Here is a 16,652-nt window from a genome sequence, read left to right as displayed (position 1 = left end):
AATAGCTTTTGCAACATTCACTTCTGAAGCTTGTGCAGCTTTCCCCTTATTCTTTCCGGCTTTTTCTTTCCACTTTGGGCAGTCAATCTTCCAATGTCCTTCTTCTTTACAATACCGACATTGATTTCTACCAACACTCTTATAGGCACTCCTATTCTTTGACTTTGAGCGGTTGAACTGACGACGGTTTGGATCTCGGCCTCGAACTGCTAACACATCTCCCGATGTCTTCTCGGAGGGTTCACCATCACTCTTCCTCAACTCATAGTTCACCAAAGCTGAGGTCACCTCCTTGTAGCTAACTGTAGTTCTTCCATTGATCATAGTGAGAACGAACGTACCATAATCATCTTCAGGCAACGAACACAAAAGTAGCATCGCGTTGTCTTCATCCTCAACTATAATATCAACATTGGCCATATCTGAAAGTAGCTTAGTGAAATTGTTGACATGCTCCCTGATGGAAACCCCTCTCTTCATCTTGAACTGGTAAAATCTCTTCTTCAAGTGAAGCCGATTTTCAATGCTCTTCGTAAGATATTTCTCATTAAGTGTTTCCCACATCTTCTTCGCCGACATCTCGTTCATAACATCATAAATAAGATCCGGCGTCAAGCATGACCTAATAACACCACAAGCTCTACTGTTCATCTTTCTCCAAACCTTATCCTCCAACTCAGCGGGTTTCTCTTTTAACTCAAGAGTCTCCTCCAAATTCTGTGCATCCAAAGCATCCATCACCTGACACCTCCACAATCCAAAATTGATCTTACCATCGAACTTCGGAACATCAATCTTCGTGTTATTGATGCTCAGACTCTGTATCGCCTTTGTCAGAGACGAACCTGATGTGCTTGCATCTCCCATGTTGTCGATCTAGCTCTGATACCAATTGTTGTGTGCGGCGGAAGCTTTCTAGGGCAACACGAACAATAACTCGAACTAAATCACAAACAATATGCAAACCACATAGAGCATTCTCACACCTTGTGGTTGTCATAGTCTTAAACCTTGCACGTTTGTGATATATGGTAAACTCTTGGTCGGCTAAGCTTCATCTTTTTTTGAGTGGATGCAGAGCACATATACGTTCATTGTTTGCCATCTTCTACCAAAGCGGTGGAAAGTTCTTACAGATAAGTGTTAAAGTTACCACTTAAGCCACCATCACAAACTCGTCGGGGAAGGTCAAGTTGCAAAGTGGTTAAAGCAATAAGATTTCCAAGCTCCAGATATAAGAGATGCTTTGATTTACTTTAGGGCAAGTTCTAGTGAAGCATCCCAGACAAAACCAGTGATGCTGAGTGCTTAGCAACAATATGAAATTGAGGAATTTTGAATTCTTTACTTGGTATGGTTATTTGGTTTTGATATTTTTGAGGGAGGGCGGGGGGGGGGTAGCTTATTAACAAAAAAAAAAATAAGTTAAAATCATGCAATCAGAGGATATGCAGATTGATGTTGCTATAGACCTTTTAACGATTGGCCTCACTTTCTTTTTTGAAAGCTACAGCAGGAAAAATGGCTATTTTTTGTTGAAGCAGCTATGCGTTGACGGGCTAAAGAAATTGCAGTTAGAATTAAAGTTGAACCCATTTTTCGTGAACGGTCGCATCATTTCGTAGAAAGAAACTTTCTTGAATGAAAATGCTAGTTAAAGAGATGGCAATGACAGCTGAGCTTTAGAGTCAATTAGCTTCATGTATATTTCGTGATCAAGGCTCTTTCTTGCACTCAAGAGTAGATTTGAACAGTTTCAACAGTATGATGAATCTTTTGTTTCTTGTGTTAATTTGGAGAGGTTGAAGTCTGCCCAGATAATGAAGTTTTGAGTGTTCATGTTCTTAAGCCTTGAAGATACTCCTAAGCATGACAAAAATGTTGATATTAATGGGACAGAATTAATTTTCAGGAAACCCAAATCTTAAGAGAAGCATTCCAAGAGGAACAAAAAAAGCAATTGAAAGCTATTTGAATTTTATGAAAGGCTAAATTGGTTCTTTCCAAATGCTTGGATTTGGCTTATAGGAGTATTTAGTTGACAGATACGCAGTTACAGTTGCATCGGCCCGAGAGAAGCTTTTCCAAAGTTGAAGCTCATCAAATCTTATCTACGGTCAACATATGTCACAAGAGAGATTTGAAATGGGGAATTGGCTATGACTATCTCATCGAAAAAATTTATTGGAGGAAGCTTGATTGGCAACATTTTTTAAAAAATTTGATAACTTTCTTGCAGCGTCAAAATGCAAGGCGATGCCCATTTAATGTAGGTATGAATTGTGCTTATTTATAAAGCATCAAGAAGCTTTAACCACAAGGTGTGTAGAATGCTCTAGGATTTATCTCTAATAATCTTCTTTGTACACCTTTATGTTTTCCTTTCATATTAGAACCATTATCATACTCTTGTCCTCTTACATCACCAATATCAAGTTTAAGCTCTTGCAAAATATTTACAAGTTCTTCAAAAATTCCTCGTCCTGATGTATCATCCACCTTTAAAAATCCTAAAAAGAACTCCTCCATCTTTATTGGGCTTGTTGAAATATTCACGCATCTTAATATAAGTGACATTTGCTCTTCATGGCTTGCATCCGGAGGACAATCAAGAATAACAGAAAAATACTTTGCTTCTTTAATATTTTGGATGATTAAACTTTTGATCTCATCTGCTATTCGAAGAATAAATTCATTTTGAATTTTGTGACTAAGATAATGATAATGAATTTCTTTCTCCTGAAGTCGACGAACATGCTCTTTCATTATTGGATCAAATTCGACAATCATTTCTATTATACTTAAAAAAATTCTATTATTTTCTTCATAAAGCTTCTCATTATCTCCACGAAATGCCAAACTATTTTTAGCAAGTGTTTTCACAACAGCAACTACTCTCAATAGTACTTTTCTCCAATGTTCTCGTTCTTTGTTGATTTGTTCTTCAACACTTTTATCGATTGTCGCATTTTGTCGTAATCTGATCTCTAATTCAATCCAACTCTTCATGTTAACAATGTGTTCACTACTTGTTTCATGACTTTTAAGTCTGGCACTAAGATTTCTCCAGTCTCTAACTCCATCATTTGCCAATTGAATTTTGTTTGCATCATTTTTGAACAACTTACAACAAAAACAAAAAAACCTTGTCCAAAGAATTTGAATAGATTAGCCATTTTCTATCATGATATTCACCATTGGATAAGTTACGAATGAAATGTGTTGAGGAGAAATGTCTGCCTTCTGAATCTTTTGGAAAATCAAGATTATCATTTTTTTGGGACCTCTTTCAATCAGTAAGTCTCTCAATCTTTGATCAATATTTTTCCAATTTCCTGGGTCATTTATGTTTGAAGGCCTTCTTTCAAGGTTTTCTTCTTGTACCAAATCTTCATGTTCATTTACATTTTCTTCATGTTCATTTACATTGCTATTCTCATTCAAATTTCTATTCTCATTAGAATCTTCATGTTCTTCACCTTCTTCAATGGAATTTCTATTCTCATTCAAATTTTCATTAACCAAATCCTCGCTTTCTTGATTTTCAGGTTGCTCATTTTCAACATTCACCGAATCTTGAACTGAATTAGAATATATATTTCTACTACAAGTAATAAATTTTTCAAGTGCTCCCGCTTGAGATCGATTGAATTCTTCAATTTTTTGTTTCTTTATCCGCTTATCATGTCCAGACATATACTTTCGAGGAGGCATGATATCTAAATTTAATTCTGAATCTGCTACAATCTAATAAATATTGAGAAAAATAAATTAATCAAGGATTCCTACCAAAAAGCATGTTAGGGACTAAAATATATCAAATATTTAAATTGAAATTTGAAATTAAACAATAAAATCTAGTGAGAACTAATTCCAATTTCAATTTCAATTTAGGCCCTAATCAATTTCAATTTTAATTTTACAAAGCTCTAATTCTTAAACCCTAATTCCACAAAGCCCTACTTCCTAAACCCTAGTGAGAACTAAGAACTTACAATAAATCAAAAATTCTACATCAATACACGCTCTTGTCAAAAGGAGCATAGAAGTAAAGAAGAGAAGAAGTGAAACCCTAACCTTGGCTTGGTCAATGGCGACGGGCCGACGACCAGCGAGCGAGAGCCGAGAGGGAGGAGGACAAGCCGACAAGGACGGGACACTGGAGGAAGATCCGAAGATTGGAAGAAGGGAGAGGTCAGAGAGAGAGGGTTTTCAGTTTTCTTTTTTTTTTATATGTGAGAGCGACCCTGGATACAGAGGACAGGTTGAAGATAGGGGTGGTTTTGTTGTGTATTTATGCTATTAGAACCCTCTAATAAATTTGCACAAAAGCCCCCTATACTTCCTCATATATATATATACTATATATATATATATATATATATATATATATATATATATATATATATATATATATATATATATATTAATATATATATATATATATATATATATAATATATATATATATATAAAATGGGGGCCCTTGTCTTTTTGGGGGCCCTAGGCAAAGGCTTCCCCTGCCTATGCCTAGGGCCGGGCCCTGGGAGGAGGAGAGGAGAGGAAATGAGGGGGGGAGGTTGAAGAGGATGAGGAGGAGGAGGCAGAGGAGAGGGCGGGGGGGGGTAGGAACAGGAAAATTGTATTTGATGAGGGGGTTTTTACAAAAAATCTCATCAGACCTGGCCGGCGAAACAGAACTCATGCTAAATTTAAGGCCTATATGGCGCTGGCAGTGCAAAAATTTATACCAATCTGACAAAACTAAAAGAAAATACACCAACCATCTCAACCAATGCCTCTACAAAATATATAAATCTGGTCATTTTGCCTAATATATATATATATATATATAATATATATATATATATATAGTATATATATATATAATATATATATATATATATATATATATATATATATGACCACACGTTTGTTTGTTTTAGTTCATAAGCAGTGCAAGGATTGTAGTATAGTTAACGTTATCCTTAATTTTACAAAGATAGGATCTCAACGGGATTGGGACTCCTTTTGGCAACCAAGAGACTTCAAACTTACATGTCTTGATTCCATTACAATGGGGGCATAGACGTGAATGTGGGTTCTTGACGAGTCGCCTACGAGCCCAACGTTGTCCATGCAAAACTTATTGAAAGTTAAATCTCAGCCACATGTTTGTTTTATATGCACATTAATATGCAAGTATCGACACAAGTCAAGGCCTCTTTATGCGTACTCCTAGTCCACCTGAGTGTAGAATATTGCTCTCTTCATTTGGAAATATTAGAGCTATAATTGTCAGCTAGCTAATTAATCTTTCCAAATGTAGTGAAAGAGAAGCATCTCTAACAGCTTCTCTATTTCTCACTTTTGGAGAATTTAGTTAGGTTTTTGGCCCAACATATTCCTCATCTCATTCCCCAAAATAGGGATGAAGGAGAAAAAATGGGGAAGCTTCCCCAAATCTGCAGCATTCTCCAAATTTTTGGAGGAAAAAATAGATTCTTCAAAATGGGGAAGCTGTTGGGGTTGGTGTAAAAATTAGTTAGAGAATATGACTTTTGCTTCCCCATTTTGGAGAAAATTTTGGAGAAGCTGTTGGAGATGCTCTTATGGAGTAAGCATAGGGAGATCTTGACTCCCTCCAGTCGATGCTTTCATAAATAAGCATAAAACAAACTCTTGGTGACTTTTGCAAGGACTTCAATGTATCTATGTTGATTAACACTTAACTTGATTTAATAAATTGTGCAACGCAACAGCTGGACCCCTTTGATCAAGAACCTCGATATGCACGTCTGCGGCTCCTGTCAACGAGGTGGAAGTGTACATTGGTTGCCAAGAAAATTCTCGATTGCAAAATCTCCCTCTATACATATGTGAAGAGTTGACCGTTGTCATCAAATTTAAGGGCCTCCATATAATAGACATGGGCATCGAAATTAAATATATATGCATTAACATGAAGGTAAAAGGAGAGCTTAAATAGATCTAGATATATAGGATCAATAAATATATAGATAATACAATTTTTTTGAACCTAAAGAAGAAAAACAAGAACTTTGGACATGCAAGGAATTGCTCGTGGCTTACCCACTAATTTCATGAAGAAATTAGAGCATCAATGGTAGAGATCATGTCTACCAAAAAAATTCTATGTTAAATCTTGAACAATATGAATGGATGTGCAGAAAAAATTATTTGATGAACCGGTTTATAAAAACAAACATACAATCACCTCAAACCTTTCACTGTCAATCTCGGTCACCTTGTTTGTTAGAAGTTTCAAATATCTATATGAAGGATCTATGGGTGTAAATCTGCTTCATGTATTAATATTTGAAAAGGACAATTTTAAAATAGACCACTTTTAACATTTAATTAGTGAAATCAATCAAAAAGATATTTACTTAGCAAAATCGACTATTTTTTAGTCACATCAGCAAAATTACCTGAAAGTTGATCGATTTTGTAAAATTTTATTTTTAAAAAGCACGGGATCTGAGTTTCATGTAATTTAGTTATGTTTGCTAATTACATAGAAATAATAGTCTCGTGTAATTAGCTATTGAGATATTTCCTCCGTATTTCATAAAAGAAAGTCCCCCGTAATTAGCTATTGAGACATTTCCTCGGTATTTCATCGAAGGGGAAGTTGACATTTCCTCAGGTTTTAATGTTGGGCGAGTGTCTACAGCCGTCTACTGCGTCCTAGACATTTAATCCAATGATTCTATCCATACACTATTTTGGCTAATGCTCTGGTTCTAAGGGGTTTTCTCAAACTTTGTTTTTATTCTTTTTTCTAGAACAAAGTTGGATCTAAAAGAAACTTCGTATAGCTAGGGGTTTATGTGAAAATTTTCATTTTCACCTTCTTCTTCCTTCTGTCCGTTCACTGCTTACGAACCCAAAAGGGTTCGTTTGGGTTCGGTGATCAGGTCGTCGGGCATCGCCAGAAACAACGCCGATCGCTGAAAAAGGTTTGCTACATCAATCCAAGACTAAAAGAATCAAAAAAAATCTTACCTTAACAGAAGTTTGCTCCTCTCCCTTCTACACCTCTCAGATCCCAAGAAGAAAAATCGTTCTTTTCTCTTTGCGTGAATGAAACTATGAGGTATTTTTTTTGCTAGCTACGTGAAATTTCCATGCCCTTTGGCATTCTATAACCCCAATTAACAGTAAGTCCTAATTAAGGACATTAAAATGGCCTAGTTGAAACTCTCAACTTATTGCATCAGGTAGAAAACTCTTGATTTTTCCTTTTTCTTTTAGGGAAAACCGGTTCTCTACAAAACAAAACAACAAGCTTTGTGTAGATCAAATGAATGCTTGCACTTCCATAGTCTGCTCAGCCACTAAATTGTGTCGATTTTGTAGCAACATGCATGAAGAGGAACTCTTTGGAGTGTCAGAAAGTAAAAAATATAGGGCTCTGTTTCAGCATTAACCCACTCCTGAACCATAATTCAAACAACAGACATAGCTCAGATATAAGCAATAAGGCTACAGCATTGCAACCATAAGATCCAAAATAATGAAATTAACGTGTGAATGGAATGCTCATTCCTATTCTCGTGTTTGGGTACGATCAGAGAAAAGAAATAGATGGGAATATATTTAAAAAAGGTATATCCGGAATTTATTTTATTATTTTGATTCTTACTTAAGTGGGAAAATCAATTCATTAATAACTCATTGAAAACGACAATTTCCACATTAAGTTGAAATTGATTAGAAATGGGAATTTAACATTTCTATCAGTATGTATGAATGAATGAGAAGTTACAATTGTATTTCGTTCACACTTATTCTCACAATACCAAACGAGACGTAACGTACCACGACCACTAGACCCTGCATAATCAACAAGTAATGTCATTGACAAGTAACAATCAAAGATGACAAGGAGCCTTCTAATATGAGAAAATGCATCTACTGTTTAACGTCTAATTGACTGAGTACAACTGAAACCGATAAGTTTGTCGTCTGGGAATGCTAGAACAATTAGTACAACCAGTAGACCCAACAGTATTCAGAAACATATAATCGATAACATGAAGTCTACAACAACCACTAGATCCAGCAAACACAAACAGCTTTACTAGTCCATTACATTCACTTTGCGGAATATAGCAAGTTAACAATTACCACCATCAAATCTTATACGACTTAAAGAGAAGCACACAGCTTCAGCGCCTGCCTTCAATGCTCAGTACTGCCCTATTCTCCAAACTATAGTATATCCAGTAGCATCACCGACAGAGCGGTTTGATAAATCTCTAAGCAAGATCTCCAATTCTTCAGGCTTTTTATGCTGCTTCCATAGATGCCTGATTGAACTTCCTCAACTTCTGAAGCCCCTTCACCACCTCTTTCATGGTGGGCCTTTATTCTCCCTTCATGCTAAGTCATTGTTTCGCAAGGTAATAAACTTCAAGCAACATCTCTAATTGCCCTTCATCCATTTGCGCTCCATTGTTAAGCTCAGCATCAAAAACCTGCATTAAACGACCTCCATTCATCATAGAGAGAAAGGTGGACGCAAGACTCTTCTCTGTTTTGGGCCCTTTGAAACCAAATGCATTCTTCCTTATGAGCAGTTAACTTTTCATCCAAGGCTACTCGAGTTGAAGCACCGAAATCAGACGCTTTTGCCACATAACATAGTTCTCATCTATTAGGATGCTAGAGTACTTATCATCACCATGAAGGATGGGAGGCGAAGCTGAGGAGTGCAAATAGGCGACTGCTTTGGCGGGGATTCTATATCAATCCTGAGACGAAGTTCTAATGGAATAAATTGCAGGCAATTATTGCCATGGTTATAATCATGAAGAGCCCCGTTAGAAGGAAATTCATATACCAATATTGGAACTTCAACCTCTATGCAATACCCCAAAAAAGCTTAACTAAACTCTTATGTTTAATTTGTGATGTAAGTAGAATCTCTTTCACAAATTCTTCCTTTTGGCTTTCATCAATCATCCTAGACTTCTTCATGGCAACGGTTACTTTTCCTTCTAAAATTCGCTTATAAACTGTCCCATGTCCTCCATGCCCAAGGATTAGATTCATGTCAAAATTATTTTTGCCTCTTCCTTATCTTCTTTTCCAAATATCCTGAACAAAGCCCCGCATCTAGAATCTTTCGACTTGATCTCTTCATACAACAGTAGAACTCCGTTTTTCTGGAAGAACCTTCCTTTCCCTTTAACAAGCTTTCTCTTTCACTCTCGACACACATGCAAAAGCTGAAAACAATAAGTAAAACAATATCAATTTCAGTTGCTGCAGATACAAGCAAATGAGTGTAAATTCAATGATAAGAGGAACAGTTTTGTTCAGTCCCTGCCAACTCTAATGATGATACGACAACCTAATAGATATGTGACGTTCTTTTCATATGATTATACGAGACCTTCAAAGGCAATATTTTGCCATTAAAAGTACTTTTGTTTCGCAATATTTATCCCTCAAAAGGCAAGTTTACCTTTCAAGATACTTTAGTGTCACAATTGTTGGTTGGTTGCATTCTCAGTCTAAGGGAATTAGAGGGCTTTTCTTGAGAGAGGGAAAGAAAAATTGCTCCTTCGCATTAAGAGGCAGCAGGTTTTTCAAAAGCACCTAAATTGCAGGATAAATTTCACTAAATCCCCAATAAGCTTGGGCCTTTGGCATTCAACCACCAAAAACTTGGGAACTCTCACTAAACTGCCAATGAATTCGAGAAAGAACCCCAAAATCATTTTGTTCTTTTTTCACTTGACCCCAACGACTAGTTTATAAGGTTTAAGTGGTATTTTCTGTTTGGGAACTCAATTATGGCCTTACACTGGTATGAGGGGTTAAGTGCAAAAAAGTCACAATACTGTGGGGATTTTCTATAATTCCCAAACTTCTGGGGTTTAGTAAGAGTTTCAAACTTTTTGGGAGTTAATTTGCCAAAGGCCAAAACTTAATCAGGCTTTTGCGAGATTTACCCTAAATTGTAAGTTACTGACGAGAAGGAGAACAGGAGGTTTGCCATTTAGATTTATGTTTACATTGTTTAGAGGTTCATATGAACACTTACCTAGAGCCAACTTCACCCATAGCGGAAGTCTTCCTGGATGAGGATTTGGGTTGCACTCGATGTTTTTAGGGTCACTGCTGTGCTAACCAGAAGGGCATGACTAGCTCCCTTCTGTGTTTAAGCAATTCAACATTAAAATAAAAGATAATGAAGGTGAAGTTTGAGAATATAGAGGAAACGTACCTCGGCATCCCTCTTTAAGGTAGGGGTTTCCTTCATAATTTTTAGAGCAGTTGAAAAAGTAACTGATACCAGAGTAAGAGTTTACACATATGCTGCTGTTGCGCACACGTAAGAGGTAGTGTGCACTGCTGTATCGCATTTCTCACCTCCGACTACCCAGTCTATCACCAGAGGGACTCCGTCCTTGTATTTCTGGAGAAAATTCCAATCCACCAAATCCGAAGAAATTAAAGTGAACCAATCCTTATCTGCTACAAAGACATAGCTGAAAGGATGTATTTAGGAACATATCTACGGTGATAATTAGTTAGAAAAATGTAGAGTTGAAGAAGACAAGGCCATCTGGAATGGAAGTCTGGCAACAGCCTGTGCCCCTGCATGAGCCATTAGTGATCTTATCATCACTGTTACAGATGGATACACACCCACTTGCATAGAAATTTCCATTGTCTCCTACTATGTATGCAAGGGTGTCACAGCCATGGCAGTGAATTTGTTCAGGGTGGTGGAGTCGTGAACAGGGAGCCTCTCAAATCCATATATGTGCTCGAATAGTCCATACGGCCAGACTTGTTGTAATAATCATAGGACAGTTGGTTGAGCACTCGTGCTTGGCCTTCTAACAGTGAGATGTCAATGACAGCAAGGGAGCTGGTGTTGCCACCATAGAAAGCCTTCAGCTTCTGATCAACCTCCTTACATTGGATCTCAAAGCCTGCACAGAAGCAACCAGTGCCAATACCAAAAGGGTAGGGAATGCTAATGTTGCTGCAGGAATCTTGACACACCGCTAGTGAAATATCGGTGGATGCAGCTGCATTTACAGTTGTTTCTGGTACCAGTACCAGCTGCAGCAAAAAATGATCCTTTCCATTTCTCTAGTTTCTGGTTATTATCTTTTTGACCTTTCACTCGGTTGCCTCCTCTATATATGCATATACTGAAAGGTGGGTCCTAATTTGTCTGCAGATGTCCTGTCCTTGGAGGAGACTACAAATTTATGGAAAATCATTTGTGTTAACTGACCTTGACTCAGCTCAATGGTAGCTTTCAACAGTAAAGGTAAAGGACATCTAACAATTATATACAGAGTGATGACCTTTGACATTGAGGGAGTCGTACATATCAAGTGATTGCAATTTTACAATGGATGAATCAAATTCTAGCCGTTTGGAAACTTACAGTCAATTTGAGTGATAAATCGTGTAGTATATAAAAGTTCAAGCTATTTGAAGTCTGAACTTCAGAACTAAAAGTTAAGAGATCATGAAGAAATGTACAGTAGAACATTTGAGATGAAAAAAAGTTAATTTCCACAAGTTAATTCGCAGGAGTTCTAAGTAAGGTTATCGATAGCAAATAGCCTCGCAGCGGTGAAACACCACTAAAGCTATTTAGGGCTATAACGAAAAACAACGCAAAGTCAAATAGTGGCCTAATATAAATATGTATAAATATTCAAAAAAAATAAAGAAAAAAATAAAAATTCTACAAATGCATATTTAATGATTTATAGAGATCCTAAGCATGAAATAGATGTATAACAATCACATAATATTAACAAAAGTACCATACAAAATGAAAAAGCGTTCATGTTTATCAAAAAGACTGCTATTTGACCCATTTTTTTATTTTCAAGTTGCTAATAGAAAATTCTTAACAATAGAAAAACATTGATTAGTAGCAACATAATTGTATTTACTATATGAAACCAGACATAAAAATGAAGCTTTCAAGCATAGACAAGTGCGCACTATTTCTCGCTATTTACCGCTATTTTGTACTTTCAAGCGCTTTAGCAAGCGAAAAGCGCTCACAAGCGCTATTGTTCACCGCAATCAATGAAATCGTAGCAGTAAGCTGTGCACTACCACTATTTGCGCCGAAATAGTGCCGCTGTCGGCCGCTATTTACAACAGTGGGTCTCAGGTAAGTTCTAACTGACCATGGAAACAAGAAGAAGCAGCAAATTCACCCCCACACATTACGATTAATAAATATCAGGGTCATCATAAAGCATATCCATTACACAATCGAGATGCAATATTTACTAGTTAAGGATTGCTGAAAAATCTGACATTAAGCATACCTTACCTACTAGCCTCGTTGAAATGGAGTTGAGTTGATCTCACAGCCTGGAGACTTGAATTCTCCTCGAGTACAGTCATGATAAACAGGAGATCAGCTTAATTGATGTCTAAAACTTCTAAAAAATAATTTTCCACTACAACTCAAAGATGACAGAGAAACTAGTCCTAGACGTTAAATTCCGAGAATCTGACGTACCAAGTGGGCTTCAACAAATTGCTTGACCAGAAATAAGGAGGGCAAGGTTGGACACACGAAAGACTCAGAAGAAGAAGCAACTATGTAGACGTAATTGCAGCATAAGATTGCAAAGTCCATCCACTATAAATCATAGCCTTAAATGCCTCAACTGTCTAACAAGTTGACTTCATGAATAAATGGTCTAGATGCGATAGACATGACAACGAGGCATTTAGCAATCAATGCTAGTGTAGAAGAAAACTCACACAAGGAAGAAAGGGATGAAATATAGGAAAATTTGGCTATCTGAAGAAATAATATCAAGTAATAGAGGCCCTAATTTATAAAATCTTTGGACCTTACCTACTAATTCCTCTTTGAAGAAATAACATCAAATAACAGAGAGCACACACATGCATACACAAACAAGCACAAACACCCACGCGCGCGTGTATACACACGTGTGTGTACACACACACACAGAAAGAATAACATGTATATGTACATTATTTCTGGGCACCTAATTTAGCAAAACAAGCTGCCAGTCTATACACATTATTTCCTATTTCCTATCTATATAAAAGAAGGAAAGGCAGATAAAACTAGACAAAACAAGGAAATAAGATAGTTATTTGGCATGTGTGAAGTTTTTCCATCATTCACTGAACAAAACGTAGAGCATTCACAGAACAAAACCTAGAGAAGTGAATAAGATACACATATCCACCATCAATCTACAGGCCAAACATCATTTATCTGACCACCAAAACCAATAAAAGCATGAGTAAGCCAAATCACTTATGACGTTATCCCAACATAGTCGTATTGATAATTAGATATAAGACAGTAATTGAGTTTCCACACATCCGCAGCAACCAGTCAACACATAATAGAATACCAAAGTAGCACGTGACATTTTCAAAACCCATAAACATACAAGCAATTAAAATGAAACTTGTCTTCCAACCTGACTCATAAAAGTGCCACAAGCATTTGCCTCAACCATTTATGAAGAGTAACAATATTATGCAGTGCAGTTATTGAAAAAAATACAGACTACACCGAAAATAACATAAACACCAGTTGACATTTGATAATTATAACAGCAAACGAAATAATGATTACAAACATTATTAATATACCATGTATATACAAGTATCCATAAAAGATAAAACCAAGGGCGAAAAAGTCGTGTTCAGATACATAGGCGATTCTATATCTCAACTGAAGGAACAATCATTTGCAACTCAAAGACACTATCAGTGGGTCGACTTAAAGAAGTTTGAGAAGATAAAAAGAAAACAAATTTCTGTGAGCAGCGGCCACAAGAGCAACACCAACAAAACAGTATCCTATATTATCAAGTTCCTGACTTTTGTTTTTCTATCATAATACCCCTAGTAAAGATATCAATAATGCAGCCAAACACCAGCCATAAGTCACATTAATAGCCTACATATGGAAACCCACCAATTTTCTATAATAAACAAACCATAACAAAACCACTAATCAAACCAAAACCCCTCAATAATCAATCTTATCAAGACAAAATCTCAAGCTTCTTAAAGCAACATGTTTCGCCATTGCACAATACAGCTACATAACAAAGAAAATAACATCTGCTATAGCAACAAAATATCCATAACATATGACATAATTGTCCATACCCAGAAACCCATGAAAAACAAACCTCAAGATCGTGACTTCTGCTCTCCGCCCGTCTTCACAGCCTCCCCGGAGCAACACCCACCTCCATGATGATGATGATGATGATGATGGCCATGGCCATGCCCGTGCCCAAGCTGCTCCATCCTGATCTCCTTTCCCCTCAGCTGCTTCCTCATATCATACGCATCCTCCCCATCCGCATAATACTTCGCCTCCACATCATTGATCTTGTAACCAAGCGTATTAGCATACAAATTGAATGCCGCCCTGTTTTAACGTCATTAATATCCATAACTGTAAATATGCAAGTATATAGATTTCGAGAAGTAAGGCAATGTTTTTATCATTTTACTTTGTTAAAGCCTATGAGTATTTTACTTTAATGCCCCAAAGATACTCTTTTTATTTTTTTTGTCACTTTGATGCCCTGAAATTCCATTTTCACAATTGATACGACAAACTGCATGAAAGTTTACGCTAACTTTGTTCAAGAATATCAACATAGAAAAGTATATGAGAAATTTCTTACCAAAACTCAGTTTCTCGGGGTTTCGGAGGAAAGTAACACAATTAAAACTTTATGGTATCAATTTGTCAAAATAAAACTTCAGGGGTATCAAAGTTAAAAGACTGCAACTTTGGGGTGTTAAAGCCTGTAATAGCTCAAAATAACAAGCACCTGTTGCTCCTCCTCACGTGAAGCGACACATACTCAGCACCAAAAACCCCTTCCATGGCGTTCTGCGCCGCCGTCATGAGCTTCGTGGCCAGGCCGAGCTTGCGGTGCGATCGGAGGACGGCGAGCGAGGTGATGTGGCCATGGCAGGGCTCCGACGACTCCTCCTCCAACGAAGAGGAGCTGCGGCCATGAGAGGATGTGGTAGAAGTAGTACTTCATCTGGTAGTTCTCCGGGAGGCAGAGGAGGTTGCAGGCTTGCATCGCGAGGAGATCGTCCATCGTCGCCTTGCGGATGCACACCATGGCCGATTTCTAGGGTCGATTTCTAGGGTTAGGGTTTCGGGAGATTTTGGGGGGAGGAAACGGGAGTGGAGAGAAAATCGAGGAGAGGACTTATTTCAGATGATATTAAAATGTCAGTTTGGGCTGGGCCTACAGAATTGCGGAGCCCCGTAGCCCGGCATACTTGGTATTTTGGGGGTTTTAATTGTGTACCTCTGAAATCATCCATGTTTGCAGATTTAGCCCCCAGATCTAGATGTTTGCAAACTTGCCCTCCAACTGTGCCACATTGAGCTAAAATACCTCCTAAAAACTATAGCAAGGAGTATTTACATCATATTTATAGTTTATGATAGTTTTCTATCTCAAATTTCTTCCTTCTCACTCAGTTACAAAAACTAAAAACATCAAATGACGAATCTTGTATTATGAAAATAGCTACCAAATGCAGGCGAGAACTTTGGGCAAGGAATGAGAGAGAAAACTGAGCATAAGTGACGTTAAGAATGAAGTGTGTAAAGGTTTCAAGACCAGATGCAAAATGAACATCGTTATCGGCAAGGAATGAGAGAGAAAACTGAGCATAAGTGACGTTAAGAATGAAGTGTGTAAAGGTTTCAAGACCAGATGCAAAATGAACATCGATATCCAACAAACATATTCGACACGATGAAAATATAAATACTTAATATTTATAGCTGGTAGAACGCCGACACAAAATACAATATATGAGTAAATTCGAGTTCATATCAAATATATGTATTGGACATAAAATTAAAATAATTCTCACCGTTAGATTAATAGATGATATGTCAATTTTGACGATACATAGGTTTATTCTTAGATGTATAGATATATCAAACACTGTAATGCTCTGTTCTCTCATTCATGAAATGCATGTGCGCGCACACGCATCCATATACATTTCTCTTATACAACCTTTATTCTTATTTGATTTTGGAATATCTGAATCATAAATTCCCTTGTCGAATTATACTGTATTCGTATCCATATTTGCAAATTACCACCGTGATAGTATCAAATTCAATTCTTATATTATTCGTTTTCACTCCTAACAAAATGGACTGTAGGCAGTATTGAGCCGAAACTAGCGCCTAAACAAGGCCCAAAGAAAAGCCCAAACGCTTCGCCTCCGACTGGACTAGAATCTAACACGACAAAATTTCGCTCACCAGAGAGTCGAGTTCATTACCAAGGGTTTTTTTAATTTCAGAGAAGGGGGAGGAGGAAGAAGAAGGGGGACCAAATCCTGCAAAATTTCTAAAAATCAAAAATTGCAATGGCTTCTCTGTCGACGTGGGTTCGCTACGCCGTCAACAAGTTCGAGTACTCGGTCTCTCTCGGTTGGAAGGTAGCAAAGAAGTTCATTTCATTTATTTGTTTCGTTTTTGCTTGTGTGTGTGTTTTTTTTGGGAGTTGATATGGTTGATGAGCTGCGTACTGTCTCCTTTGCGAATCCCTTGTGGGATTTGAT

At 37.2% G+C, this 16,652-nt stretch overlaps 4 protein-coding genes across 4 annotated transcripts in view; 1 reads left to right on the top strand and 3 right to left on the bottom strand.

The window, feature by feature from the left end:
* LOC109831010 (zinc finger MYM-type protein 1-like) lies at positions 2,311-3,714 on the bottom strand. Its single transcript, XM_020398357.1, has 2 exons — positions 3,211-3,714; positions 2,311-3,123 (listed from the first exon to the last, which is right to left on the bottom strand). The coding sequence occupies exons 1-2, from the start codon at positions 3,712-3,714 to the stop codon at positions 2,311-2,313; spliced, it is 1,317 nt and encodes a 438-aa protein (XP_020253946.1).
* On the bottom strand, positions 7,901-11,368 carry LOC109831003 (wall-associated receptor kinase-like 8). The gene is given in 13 exon segments (XM_020398350.1): positions 7,901-8,460; positions 8,498-8,669; positions 8,672-8,761; positions 8,764-8,901; positions 8,904-9,094; positions 9,097-9,229; positions 10,165-10,188; positions 10,261-10,322; positions 10,407-10,511; positions 10,576-10,743; positions 10,746-10,829; positions 10,877-11,092; positions 11,287-11,368. Coding segments are annotated over 13 exon segments (1,611 nt in total). The 3' UTR covers positions 7,901-8,314.
* Positions 14,028-15,178, bottom strand: LOC109851434 (N-alpha-acetyltransferase 11). The gene is given in 3 exon segments (XM_020421569.1): positions 14,028-14,463; positions 14,876-15,040; positions 15,042-15,178. Coding segments are annotated over 3 exon segments (546 nt in total). The 3' UTR covers positions 14,028-14,219.
* The window catches only part of LOC109851425, a 7,864-nt gene continuing 7,569 nt past the window's right edge, over positions 16,358-16,652 (top strand). The window contains exon 1 of the mRNA XM_020421557.1: positions 16,358-16,529. Within this exon, the coding sequence (XP_020277146.1) occupies positions 16,458-16,529 (72 nt within the window). The 5' untranslated portion in view covers positions 16,358-16,457. The remainder of the gene's footprint in view (positions 16,530-16,652) is intronic.

This window comes from Asparagus officinalis, chromosome 1 (assembly GCF_001876935.1).
Source record: "Asparagus officinalis chromosome 1, Aspof.V1, whole genome shotgun sequence".
NCBI classification, from domain to species: domain Eukaryota; kingdom Viridiplantae; phylum Streptophyta; class Magnoliopsida; order Asparagales; family Asparagaceae; genus Asparagus; species Asparagus officinalis.
Note: the sequence above shows the minus strand (reverse complement) of the source record. Positions and strands in the feature narration are given on the sequence as shown.

What these genes read in the sequence shown, in the direction of transcription:
- LOC109831010 (XM_020398357.1), bottom strand. Translation starts at nt 3,714, where the DNA reads ATGCCTCCTCGAAAGTATATGTCTGGACATGATAAGCGGATAAAGAAA. An exon ending in CTCCTCAACACATTTCATTC is followed by an intron (nt 3,124 to 3,210) that starts GTAACTTATCCA and finishes TTTTGTTGTAAG; the next exon opens with TTGTTCAAAAATGATGCAAA.